A 14,228-nucleotide genomic window follows, 5' to 3' on the forward strand; every position below is an offset into this window, starting at 1 on the left:
ACACACACACACACACACACACACACACACACACACACACACACACACACACACACACTTTACTGCCAGGTCTGAGCAGTAAATCTGGCGGACAGCTGGCTGCTATGCTGTTTAAACTGCGTTCAGATTCCCCTAACTCGTGGTAATAGTGTGGACCCACCAAAAGAAGCCTCATGTCATCCAGTCTGCCATCAATTCCCTGATTTTACTCCTCAAGGTTTTATTTTTATTTTGATTCAGGTGAGAGATGGAGGCTGCTGGTTCGTAGCTGTATGTGTGCCCCTGTCTTCAAATGTTTTGGCGATTGTGCTTCACACCGTACAGATAAATTCACGTCTTTATCACAATGACAAACCTCCCTCAGTGACTGCGTTTACATGCACTCAATAACCCTTTTAAAACCCGAATATTGGCAATAACCCGAATTTGCTCATATTCCGGTTTTTAAAAACCCGAATATGACCCCTGGGTTATCCTTTTTAAACCCGAATATTCGGTCATGTAAACGCCAAACGGAATATCCCCATCAAATGGAACATTAATTTGTTTTCTGCACATGCTCTGTTCGCAAGGAATCCTGGTCGTTTGAGTCCAGGAAGTTCTTATAAACACGGTGAAACGCAAGACCACGCCACACTTTTGGAGTGAGGAGGAGACTAATCACTTCATAAATGTAATGAAGGATATGAACATTTTGGCATTTGTAGACGGTAGAAAGTACGGGGATAGCAAGATTTACAAGAAGGTGAGCGAAAAGTTGTGCGAAGCAGCATTTGTTTTGAATTTGGAAACAGGAAGAAGAACCGGAAATGACGCTAATATTTCGGGTTTTTAAAAACCGGAATATGAGCAAATTCGGGTTATTCAAAGGGGTTATTGGTGTTTACATGGCCGTGCAAATTCGGGTTATTGCCAATATTCGGGTTTTAAAAGGGTTATTGAGTGCATGTAAACGCAGTCAGTGATATCAGGTACACAAACACACAAATTGTTGTGATTGAGAACAAAGAAAAGGAAAATTGCCACAGATTCTGTCTTGTGTTCGAATGAGAAGCACAGTTGAGTTAGTGACTCCACCGGCCCCTCTGTGGGCTGATTACACGCACAATTCATTTATGTTTGTGCCATTTTTTTTTTTGCCTAAAATGTACAGTATTTGTGGATATTTCCATCTTTTAATGCTTAGTTTGAGAAATAAAAGATGCTTAAAAAGTAAATGAATAAACATTTTAAATAATCGCAATTTCAAGGTTGATAATGTATTTTTTTCCCCATAATTGAGTAGCCAAACTGTCTGCCTGGTAAACCTACTTCCCAGCTTAAAAGTATACCCTGGAAACACAATGTGTAGCCTTAAAGCAGCACAACGTAACTTTCAGCTTTTCTGAGTTTGGCGGCATCTTTTGGACAAAAGCGGTAGTGTTTTACCAGAAAGAACACTACGTTTCCCATGAGCACCAGCGCGTACTGCCGGAAAACTCCTGTCCCGTCGCTGCATTTGTTTTGATGAGAGGGAGGAGACGGGATGCTTTTCTGTTTCACCAAGTGAACAGACAGAACGCAAAAAAAAAAGATGTTAAACTGCTGGAAAGGAACTGGAATTTACCGGGATACCTTAAACAAGGAAGCCAGGGAGCGGTATATGGAGAAAATAATGATTATTAATTATTATTAATTATAATAATAATTAATCCCTACTGAAGAGCCATGTGTTTCAATAAATTTGTATAATAGTACAACATACAGTACATGTTTTGTATCCCTCTTACTTCTCTTTTCTTTTTTTTTGACTGCTATATTATGTTGAAGAGGCGTGAGCAATATTTTTGTTTTCCTCGTGAGATTATTTTTTTCCTCTGCAGCTACAAATAAGAGTTAATATTTTTTCCTCAACAAACTAGTTTTATCTGAAGATTGGGGTTAATTGCACCGCAGAGAGCTGGCCAGCAACTGCGTTTAGCTGGAGAAGTGGGGAATAAAACCTGTGTTATGATCCGACCCGTCTGTGTGAGTGTTTGTGGTTTAAGGCTGTTTATGTTTACGGCGTAGGGTACGCGGCACACGCAGCGTACGTTGCGCGTCGCCACGTACCCTACGCCGTAGGTCTGCGTCGATTTAACGCAGAACCATAATTCAGGCTTTACTGTGTGGAAGCCGGTGTTTGGTCGTTACAGCCGCGATCCAAAGCGAGCCGACGACTCTTTCACTCTTTTACTTTGTTATATCAGATACTTGGCCTGCGTGGTTCTGCCTCCGAGCAGGAAACCGGTGAAAAGTTAAACCATTAGGATCTTTTCCCCACGTCTGTTGTGTGGAGCTGCTGCAGCCGCAACGCAGCAACAGCTTCTGTGGAGCTCTGAGCTCCACGCCCCGCCCATTTTCGTCTCGACTGCGAATCGGGAAGGAGGGGGAAGTGACGTATGCCGTAAAGCAGTCAAAGTCGTAATGATTTGTAGTTTTTTAGTGTGGCAGGGTTCCTACCATGCTCCTCAAAGTTACATAGTGCCAGTGAAGGCGATACAGACCCCTCAGACCATGACAGAGGTGTCATTTAACCTGTTGGAAGTTGATGTACCATCACAATGACTCTGGAAATATGATATTAAGGTGGAAAAGTTACGTAGTGTCGCTATAACGTGCTATTTACGAGGACAATCAGAAAAAAATCTGAAAGTTTAATAAGGAAGAGCGAAGGAAGAAAATCACATCATTCAACTATTTCAGGAGTGAACACCTGTGATTTAAATACAATCACCTTAAAAATGTCTTCCAGCATTATAAAAGGTAAAGTATCCCCATTTATCTTATATTAAGCATCTCAGACTTCAGAACTGTGACTTGTCATGTATCCAATGAGTTAAGACTCTCCAAAAGAACCTCTTTAAAGCTGCTCTCCTGGTGCTCTGCTATCCATTAGTACGAGAGGAAAAGTGTTCAGAGCTCATTAAGCAGATGAGATGGAGGGAATCTCAGCAGGTATGTGATAAGGTGTGAAACAGGAGGAAGGATACAGAGCATCTCTGCTTGGTGAGGGCAGGAGTGTAACGGTTAAGTTGTTTAAAGTGCAGGAAGAAATGTCAGAAGGATTGACTGAAATTGAGTTCTAATATAGCACAAAAGTAAGAATCAGACCTCATCAAAAACTTGACTGGTGTCAAGAGGGAGGTGGGAGTAATGAGCATGTGTGGAGGGGATTTAAATAAAGTACCAAGTGATGTAATGGGGATGAAAGAGGACGCTGAAATAGAGGATGGGACTTTTAGCTTGCAGGTTAGAGGTGAACGCGTTATAGTGGATATGTAGGAAAGAGAGCAAGTAATGAGGCTGAGTGTGGAGGTTGGAGGATTTAAATGAGCTAAAGTGGAAAGAGGGGACGATGAAAGTAATTAAATAAGGAGCAATGCTGCTGCCATGCTGCAGTTCTAAAGCCATTTCCTCCTCCTCCTCCTCATTATTCTTTTGAGAGGATTAGGGCCCAAGACAAAGCTCTAAAGACAACTTACAAAGCAGGTTTGCAACTAACCTGAAGTCTAACTCAACCATGTGCCATGGCTTCAAAATAATGAACAAGCCCAAATAGATTTGAAAAGCTTGAAAAAACGAAGCAGCCAATTAAAACAGAATGACATTCAAGGTTGACTTGTGCCTTCATAAGGACATCCTTTCAATGGAAACTTTTAAAGCAACGTTGGAAATATGGTAAATAGTAAAACTCTTCACCGCCTTAAAGATAAAGGGGAAAAATATCTCAAAAGATAATTAATTAAGGAAATATTGCATGATATCATTAAAATCCTCACCCAAAGAATGAAAACTGAAAATAACATTAAAAAAAACTACCAGAGAAATATAGATTCAGTCATTTGCATCATTAATCTGTGCAACATTTCACACTTGCATGTTTGCAGCAGTGAAGGAAATGAAATCTAGTCCGACACGCAACGTTTGTGGTAGTAAACAAAGCACAACTGCTGCCAAAACCTGTCTGCCCCAACGCAGTCATTAGCCCACATGCCAGATTCTGCGTCCTGGTGTGTAAAGGGGAGGGAATCCCCTCTGGTAATAATGGCTTAAACCTCTTCTCTCTGAGTGGTTGCAGCCATCCATCAGTGAAGGCTTGCAGTGGAAAACACCTCCAAGTCAAACCCAGAATCTCACTTCCACATATACATCAACAATCCCTCTTTGACTCGATTTAGAAAAAAAAGTCCCCCCTCTTTTTTTTTTTTTTTTTTGTCTGTATGGGTTCAATGTGCTTGTTTTGAACAGCAGCATCAGCGGTCAGCCAGCAGTGTAACACAACTATTTCAACCCTTTGCGTTTTTAATGAGAAGACACATCCATGTTCGAAGCCTCCCGTTAAACAAGACCGCAAATCGACTCCAGATTTGCGTCTGGAAAATATGCACAGACAGCAGGAGGATGAGCGGCGCTGAAAGACTGTCAGGCAGACTGGCTGTCTCTACGGCGCTTACATCACAATAAGGAAGTGCAGGAGCCCCCATCAGGGTCCACCACACAGTCTGCATACAGAATAACTCACATGACCCACATTACAAATACGACAAGAAAGCATTTTCTAAACTGCAGTGCTTGACTGATGTCTAATGGCTTTAATAACCAAGGCGTCAGAAACGTGTGCTGCTGAGACAAAGCCCCCCACCCCCCCAAATCCTGATGCTCCCTACCTCCTCAGACCCCCCCAACGCGATGCAGGGGTATGATGCCCCATCCCCTGGGAGTGTGTCGTCCTCCTGCAGGATGCTGCGCCTCTTTGTCTGTCTCTCTGAGTGGCAGGGTGAGTAAATGAGTGAGTGCGTACGAGCGTGTTCCTGTGCTATATACGAACCCCCGGCCCCTCTCGTCTACCCCCAACGCACGGCAAAGCTTGTTGTCCCAGCATCAACACCCCAGTCTACCAACCAGGCCAGAGCCTGCCTCCTGATTATGTGGTATCCTAGCGACAGCCAATCAGTTGCTTAAGGAATGCCCGTGTGGAGAAGCGTGCTGATTGGACAACAGGATCATCACTAATGAAAATGATGGTAATGATTTTATTCTGTTTCTCTCCTCCCCCTCTGATGGTGCCTGAATAATTTTTTCTTTAAAAAAAAAAAAAAAAAAAAAAACACACAGACACACTAACAGACTGATTATTGACTGAACTATATTAAAAGGCTAATAATTGAAATTAATGATTTATGTGTTTAAAAACAAGAGCATACGTCTCATTTTGCATGGTCTAGATCTGAAATGATGAAAACTGGAACAACTGAAGGTGGCATGTTTGCGCTTCAGTTCTGGCTGAAGGTCCACAGTCAATGTTTTAAACATTTTGTGAACAGAATAGTTACTTGAAGTGACCCGGTGCACTTTCCTAACATTTGGGTTAAGACTGGAGCAGGACCTGTACACAGATTGAACATACAACCCATGCAAATCCATGCATGACTAACACTAAAGCTTGAGACGCAGCATAATAAAACAAAGGAAAAAACATATTTATCAGGAAAGGCGATAAAAGCCTTGCTATCCCAGATAAAACCTTCACTAAATTAAATTTTAACTTATCAAAATAGCACAATGTAACTCAAACCTAAATAGGGTATAAACGAGGATTTGAGGCAGATGTCAGTCAGATCACAGGAGGGAAGTGACACGCCACTGAATTTCTGCAGACTCAGAAAGGAAAAGTCCAACTTCTGTTTACCGGTAACAATATCAGAATTAATTTATGTGCAATAAGGTAGATAAGAACCAGATGATACGTCATACTTATGATCTGATCCACAGTAATAACGAGCAACCCGACTGTGTGGCCGTATGGAATACAGTCATCTCAGCCATTTGCATGTGCACTGTGGTATTGATTGGGGACAACCATGCATGAACCTCATTGATTATCATCTTCTCATTAGCATATAGATTAGCTGGCGGTGCCGCCAGAAGTGCAAGCCTGGAGATTCATGGGTAACATGACTACACGGCAGAAGTGGTCAAAAGTAAAAGAAAAACCCAAGAGCTATTGGAAGATCTGAGAGCCTTGCTAGGGAAAAACGAGGCGACTGTGGTGATGGGAGGAACGAGTGATGGTCCAACCAGGAGCTTTGCCTTCTAACAAAGCCTGCCTGTCATTCAAGGTCACAGCAATTTTCAAGAAAAGTAATTTCCAACAAGCCAGTTTTAGAGTTGGTTTAAAAAAAAAAAAAGAACACCCTCAGTATCCTCAGATTCTGCCATCAAACACCCTCCCAGGCAACGTACTAAAAGTTTGCTTAAACACAAACAGAACCCATTTTCATTTTTGTCTTCGAAATAAAAAAAACAGTATGTCTAAAATGCATGATCCGTTTACACATAAAAAATGGACACACGTCTCTTGGCTCGCCATAAAATACACAAGTACTTTAAAATGCAAAGCAGAAGATTATACTGAATATATTCCCTGAATGGCTTTTCCATGTGTGCACGCAAATATTTCTTGATGAGGAGTGCATACTTACAATATAGTCACAAAGGGGAGAAGATATGTGGCATCTGTCCGCAAGCTTACTAACACCACCATTAAAAATAATAGTCACAGTTTATCAAACTGCTTAGTACACATAAAAGGTCCGTCTCAGTGCTAGAGAGGAAACACATAAGCAAGGATATCCGAGAAGCAATTGTGGCTGTCCATCAATCTAGGAAGCATCAAGTTCAGTTAGAAAAGACTGCACACGTGTGGGTTGAGAGTGCTTCCTCTTCTCTCTAAAAAGAACACAACCTACAGCTCAGGTTTCACCTGAATGAACCGACTTTTAGAACAATGGCATGTGGACAAATGAGTGGAGATGTCTGGCCACACAGCACGCCGCGGTGTTTGACCTCACACAGCATAGTGTATACCAACTCAGTCTCACATAAAAACATACCCTGCCTACGTTGGTCCAAAGTGCAAAAACGTAAAGGGGTTACAATAATAGCCCTTGAATTGTATAACTGTTACATTTTTCTGACTATTCATTTTGCGTCCAAGTCACGTGACTTTCAAGATTCTGGCCGTGACACAAAAAAACATGGCGGACATTTCTCATTTTTTAGTGAAAAAGAAAATCTATATTTTGAGCTAGTTTCTGCATAAAAATGCGTTTTGATTACATTTCTACATTTCATTTTTGTTTTTTTCACTAAAAAATGAGAAATGTCCGCCATGTTTTTTGGTGTGACGGCCAGAATCTTGAAAGTCACGTGACTTGGAGGCAAAACGAATAGTCAGAAAAATGTAACAGTTATACAATTCAAGGGCTATTATTGTAACCCCTCTACGTTTTTGCACTTTGGACCAACGTAGGCAGGGTACGTTTTTATGTGAGACTGGGTTGTGTATACACACACAAACCCAATTTACTACCTTTTTGTTCTTATTTCTTTCTCCTTTTTACATGACATCCAAGTTATATGGTTAAATAGCAGGTATGGAAAATGACATGCTTCAATTGATACAAGTCATCTAATTGAGGTGAGCATAAGAATGAAGCTATGACTAGATCAGACAGGCCAGACTATGAATTTCAAACTCAAGTCAGCCTCTAGACTGTTTTCAGAAGAGAATTATTTCCTTGGGGAATTCTTCAGGGATGATGGGCTCATCCCCTGAGGCTGAGACGGCAGTCGATGGGCCTTATCCAAATAGAGTAAGCGGGGCAGGGCCTTTGTGTGCAAGACAGAGGAATCCCCCTGATCCCAGAGCAAGACTGCTCAGGTCACCCTAATTGAGCCATCTGATTCGTTTGGTCCTTTCCTTGCACAGCTGAGCAGTCCAGAACAAAGAGACCTTGGCTGCTTTCCAAAGTGAAGCTACTGAGGCTATGCACATCTCCAGCACATGCAACTTCACACCGAGAAGATACACACCACTCTCTCCTGACTCAAGATGCCTCTGGTGTGTGTTAGCTTCGTTTTAGTAAGGTGTAACCCTGTAAGGTGCAAATTGCTGCACTACTGAAGATAACTTGGACTGTTACTACCAAGAGAGCCCTGGGACCGAGAGAAGGATGCGCTACTGGCAGAAGAATCAAGATTCTCCCTCTGATCTATAAATACCACTGTTTAATAGTTCTGGCAAAGTGGGCAGATTACCAGCATGCCTCAGTCCGGACCGTTCTATGAAAACAGTGCCTCAGGCGTTCATCGTACAGAAAGAAGAATATAGGTCAGGTACGAGATGACAAGAGATGAGATGAGAAGCAGCACAGAGAACCGTAGCACTCCACTTCATCACAGCTTTAATTTCATATTAATTAGCACTATACCAGTTTCTCAGTTGGTGATATGGATGTTATAGTTGTAAATGGATTATGTCAAGCGAATGTGGATGTTTTCCTCTACTGAATACAGAGTATGCAAATATATAGCAAATGCAAGCTACGGTGTAAAACTATCTTGTGAAGGAATAACTGCAACATCTTAAACATAATTTAGGCCAACACTTGCAAGAGCTTCACTTGATTGAAAAGGTAATTGCTCAGAAGCTAAGGGGCTAACGAGAGCAAACAGCCAGCCAACCTGCTATCTTACACTGGAATCAGCAATGACAAAACGTAACGCTAAAAAGTCATGGAATTTACAGAGTTCAGAGAAATAAGCATTTCCTGCAGCGGCGTATTGGAGAAATTTGATAAATTACCTAAGTCCAAAATCAAGTGGGGCACACTTTTATTCTTGTTGCATGCTACTCACACACGCACACACACACACACACACACACACGCGCACACACACACACACCCCGCTGAAAGCCAGCGTTAAAACATCACGGCAAAACCAACAAAATCTGATTTTAGCTGGATGTCACCGCTCATTTCCGCGATCCACATTTTATAACCCGCTGCAGCAATTTTCATTTACAAATATCAGATGACAGTTTTTGGAGAGGTAATTTTAATAGTCCGTCATTGAAAGAGCCAGGTCAATCCTTACAAAACAAAATATAGAATAAAATAGTATAGCAGTGAGTGTATGTGGACTAGTAAATCAGTTTAAAAAGTACAACTCTCATATTTCAACTGTTTTATGAGTTGAAATATGAAAAAAGTCATCTTTCTGTGTACACGTGCCACAACCGGTGAAGACCTTCTTCAAACACATTCAAGCAGAAACATGAGTCAACTTTATTGTCATTAAGCCTGCTCCTATTGAGATGCATGGCCTGTAAAAAACAATGCGCCAAGCACAAGGTCACATGACCCATTGGTGTCTGAAGAGTGGCTGTGAAACCCATTTTCTTCAGCCATGCTCCACGGGAAGCTGACGGGGACACGCCAACCATATGTCAAATAAATAAATAAACCCATTACAACTGCTTTACCTGCAACTGTACTGATGACCAAATAAAAACATTCACCAAGTGCAACTTGATCTGAGTTGTTATCCATTCAAATGATTTAATTCAACCATGAATGCAATATCTAAAAAGTACAAGTGCACGGATTACTCACCTGAGGAATAAAATTGGCCAATTTTCCGCTTGGCCCAAGTGATCGGTGAGCAGCAGTACTGGTACTCAGAAATCAGAGGGAATTGCTTTTGCTCCCTTGTCAAATCTAGACACCATGCAAACAGCAACTCAGTCCCACACACTAGTAAGCTATGGCCCTAGTAAGCTGTAGAAAAGTGGTTTTGTTCAGTCCAGTTAGACCAGTCAGAGGACGGAGTTATGTCACTTGCAGCTCATTAATAAAATATGTTTTTTCCTAAATACCAGCAGGGACGCAAAGAGATGCCTTATACCAGTCAAACTGTCCACCTCATCTGATATTTAATGATCCCACAGTTGAAGAGTCATGATTATCAAGTTACATATGTCATCCAAACAGTTGGAACCCTCATCGCCATTTCTAAATGCTGTTAATGACGACAGGGGAACAAACCCGTCTATGTCAGTCCCATCCAAAGATGCTGAATCTGAATAACTGTGTGTGTGTTTGTGTGTCAGTGCGTGTGTGTACACTCAAATGATCTGTTTCCCTTCAAGTACAGTACAACAACAGCAAAAATGCTGAAAAATATCCAATACTTCGTACCCTTGAGGATATCTTTGCATAAAGTAAATGAAATTAATTCTTTAATAACTTGAAAGATCAAAAAGTACATTGTGGATTGTTGTCATGCGAGTTGTTTTTCCTTCTTTTGTCGAATGGTGTATACGAGCGTGACTTCCTGAGTGCAGTTTGCACGCACCTCTTCGCCTACCCGGGTTTTTGACAGTCAGTTATTATCATTGTCTTCCCTTTGCCCAATAACAGGGACAGTTATTAGAAAAGAAATTACAGACGATTAAAATGGGAATCAGACACAACTACAAGTTAATTGACCAACTTTGGAGCCAAAGATTAAAATTCTGCAATTATCTAATATTCTCTAAAAAAAATAAATAATTAAAAATCTATAATTAGCTCATGACACTGAAATACATCCGCCATGACATCAGAAACACTTCATCCTGTTTATGACAAAATAAAACAACTTGCTGTGGTATCCTGGTTGCTTTTCAAAACAGGTTTGCAGTAATAATTTATATCACAGATTTTTTTCTCTCAAGTCATTTAGAAAAATTTGTGTAGTGTTTATTGCACAACATTGAAAATAAATGCATTCAAATTTAACACTGTAAAATTACAAAACAGAAACACTTCTAGATAGGACTTCTCAAAAAACTGCATGTGGCTTTCTGCACACATCTGGAGATCATTATGCCACCCCAAGCATTCCCAGCTACGCTCCTTACCAAGCTAAACTTTAAGGCTAGAGAAGCTGCACTAATTATATCCAATAGAAGGTGGCACAAGTTACAGGGATCACTGGGACAATCTCTCATGTAAATCACCAATTCTTAACAGAACATGGGAAAAGTATGTGGCTCTCCCTCTCTAGTGACCCATACAAATCTGCTTTATCATAACACTAATAAATAGGAAAGAAAAAATAATTTGAATAACAGCTCCCGCATCAGATCAGATGTCAGCTATGAAAATGGATTTGAAAGTTATTATCACTGGCTGAGATTGTTTTTTTTGTAAAAGAGTCACTATGAAACAATAGCTTGTAACTAAGAGTTCCAGCAACACCCTAATAACAATCTATGACCATCTTCACGTAGGCATACGCTTCTTTTTTTTCTGGAGTAAACAAATGACTTGGCATGATTAGTTGGCATCCACAGAAATCCTGGCTTTATATGCAAAATATGTTATTGCCTACAGTAGCAACGATACAGATAAAGTCACTGTCACAATAGACAGAAAAAGTCCCACACTAGCATTTTCCTTTTATCTGCAAGGGAAAAAATATGCATTCAGTGCCACGTCAAAAATCACTGCGCAGTCGTCACATGTTATTAATCATCTCCGGTCCGTATGCTTTGATGGTTTTCACTTTGCCTTTCACTTAAGAAAAACAACCCTACATCAACTGCAGATCCAGAGTGGGTTCAACCGCAGTACGGGCAACCCCAGAACCACAAAAAATGATGTGTGGTGCAGGACTGGGCATATGCAGACCCGGGCATTTGTGTCTCACCTCAGAAACTGAAGAAGAAGGGAAAAGCATAGCTCTGAGAAAATGACGTTGACAGTTAGAGGACATTTTACAGCAAATTAGATGATATAGTTGTTGGAAGAGACAAACAAGATTGTGATGAAGCCAAATCTGACATTCCCAACGTATTTATGTATGTGTTTAATGTCGGTCAATGGTCTGCTGGCAAGCAAAAAACCTTTACACTTCAACAAAAGCTCAGGTTATATCACTTTTGGTTTTATTGTTACCATGGCAACTTGAGCGCATCATTTTAAGATTTTGTCACTTGTCAAACACAAAATCCACAGTTATTTAGCAGTAAAATTACACAAATACAGATTCTCACTGTCAATCATTTGGTGCTGTCCTACAGTTGCACACCAATATTTACCATTTCCCTGGTTTCATACAGCCATAAAAATAGTATCATGCTTGCAAAAAATGTCCACCTGGCTACAGAGAACATCTTTAAAAACAACCAGGGGGGGGGGGGGGGGGGGTATAATCTCCACACCTCACTACACTTGTGCAATATCTGTCAATCTGCCAGTCTACCTCACAACACTCCACCTGCTTTTCTGCACTGTTTCTTAACTGTATATACTGTTCGTATCCTGTGCTTATACATATTTTATACGTATCTTTTTGTATTTTTTTATATATTTTTTATTTCTGACTTTCCAGTCTTTTTACCCCTCCCCTGCATGTGTGTGCTAAGTGTACTGCTGACAACAAAATAAGTTTCCCCACTGAGGGAGAAAATAAAGGATATCTTATCTTATCTTACTTTAGTTCACTACATACTAAACACTGTGCAGCCTGCTTCTATTTCAGTGTATTACACTCTATGATATATGGTTAGACGCTGTCATGTTCTGTTAAAAGCAATGCATTTATTGGCCATCTGTCCATCTGAGGGCACCACTCTAAGTAATGACCTTCATCTGTCAAAACAAATGCCTTTCTTCTCGGCACCAAAGGTCGGGACCTGTTGCAACAAAGTTCCTAAAGTGGACTCAGCACATGGCTAACTTTAAAACAGTTTAGGTTTTTTTTTAACTCATGAAAAAACGACAGTTGCAACATAAGAAAGACATTATTGCTCTTCATAACATCACTTTTGCACGTTTCCCTGACGCTCTTAGTAGTTTATTAATTGTTAATGTTTCCCACTCTGGCTGAGAGTGAATTACCCCAGCAGAGCTGCAGCCTGGGCTCTGCTGGAGCTCTGCTGGAGCTCCTACTCCCGATCATCTGTGTTTCTCTGCACATGAACTCATGTGCAGGTTAGCGGGCTGGCTGCAGCTCGGCCCCGTGTTGACGTTAGCTCATGCGCCCGATTAACCTGGCGCGCTCCGACACACTCACACACAAACACACACAAACGCGCCAATGTCCGCCCGTGGCAACACGTGCCAAGTAACACACACATCTGTCGCCTTACCGCTCTGGAAAAGCCTGTAACCTCGCTTCGTGCTCACGGCCGAGCTTGCTTGGTGTTTTCTTTCCTGCTATCCAGCTAGAACACCCACTAGGACGGTGGCTCGCAGGGACCAGCACACTCACGCAGACAGCTCACACCAGCAGCAGCGGCTCTCAAGGCTGATTTATGGTTCCACGTTTATGGTACGCGGCGACGCGCACGTACGGCGCGCGTCGCCGCGTACACTACGCCGTAAGCGCTGCGTCGATTTAACGCGGAACCATAAATCAGGCTTCACACGACTCCGCCCTCTGGTCGACCTGACCACGCCCCTCCGGGAACCTTCAGTGTCCTGACTGAAAGTTGACAATTTTATATATACTGTCTGTATGTATATATATATATATATATATATATATTTTATTTTATATTTTTTTATCTTTTTATCTTCACTGCAATGTGTATATACTGTCCATATTTTGTAATTATATATATCTTTTACTTTTTTACCTTTTTACCCCTTCCCCGCATGCGTGTGTGTGTGTGTGTGTGTGTTAAGTGTACTGCTAACACGTGAGTTTCCCCATTGAGGGAGTTATAAAGGACTATCTTATCTTATCTTTTTTTATATATATATATATATATATATATATATATATATATATATATATATATATATATATATATATATATATATATATATATATATATATATATATATATAAGATAAGACATAAGATAGGATAATTATTTTCTCCCTCAGTGGGGAAACTTATTTTGTTGGCAGCAGTACGCTTAGCACACACATGCAGGGGAGGGGTAAAAAGACTAAAAAGTAAAAAATAAAATATATATATAATTACAAAATATGAGCAGTATATACAGTAGATTGAAAGAAAAGAAACAGTGCAAAAAAGCAGGTAGAGTGTATGTGAGGTAGACATTGTGAGGCAGATATTGCACATAATATTGCACATCTTGTAATGTTATTGCACAAGTTTTTGTCCGTTGGCTACTGAAAGCAGGCCTATATATATATATATATACTGTATATATATATATATATATATATATATATATATATATATATATATATATATATATATATATATATATATATATATATATATATATATATATATATACAGTATATATATAAATATATATTGTATGATATTATAGCGCTAGTCTAGTCAGTAGATGCAAAGCAGATATTAAGGCAAACTTGATAACTGGCAAGTGTACA

At 40.5% G+C, this 14,228-nt stretch overlaps 1 protein-coding gene across 2 annotated transcripts in view; it reads right to left on the reverse strand.

The window, feature by feature from the left end:
* The window catches only part of phc2b (polyhomeotic homolog 2b (Drosophila)), a 46,938-nt gene extending 33,835 nt beyond the window's left edge, over positions 1 to 13,103 (reverse strand). Inside the window, exon 1 of one of the 2 annotated variants that reach the window (XM_061726886.1) lies at positions 13,004 to 13,103. Coding sequence is in view for 1 of the 2 variants with exons in the window: in XM_061726885.1 (XP_061582869.1) it covers positions 4,689 to 4,732 (44 nt within the window). In the remaining variant the exon portion in view is untranslated. Of the gene's footprint in view, positions 1 to 4,688; positions 4,802 to 13,003 lie in introns of those variants that run through there. The other variant, XM_061726885.1, reaches the window with a different exon arrangement.
* Between the last annotated feature and the right edge of the window lie 1,125 nt (positions 13,104 to 14,228).

The sequence above is a fragment of the Cololabis saira genome, chromosome 8 (assembly GCF_033807715.1).
Source record: "Cololabis saira isolate AMF1-May2022 chromosome 8, fColSai1.1, whole genome shotgun sequence".
NCBI classification, from domain to species: Eukaryota; Metazoa; Chordata; class Actinopteri; order Beloniformes; family Belonidae; genus Cololabis; species Cololabis saira.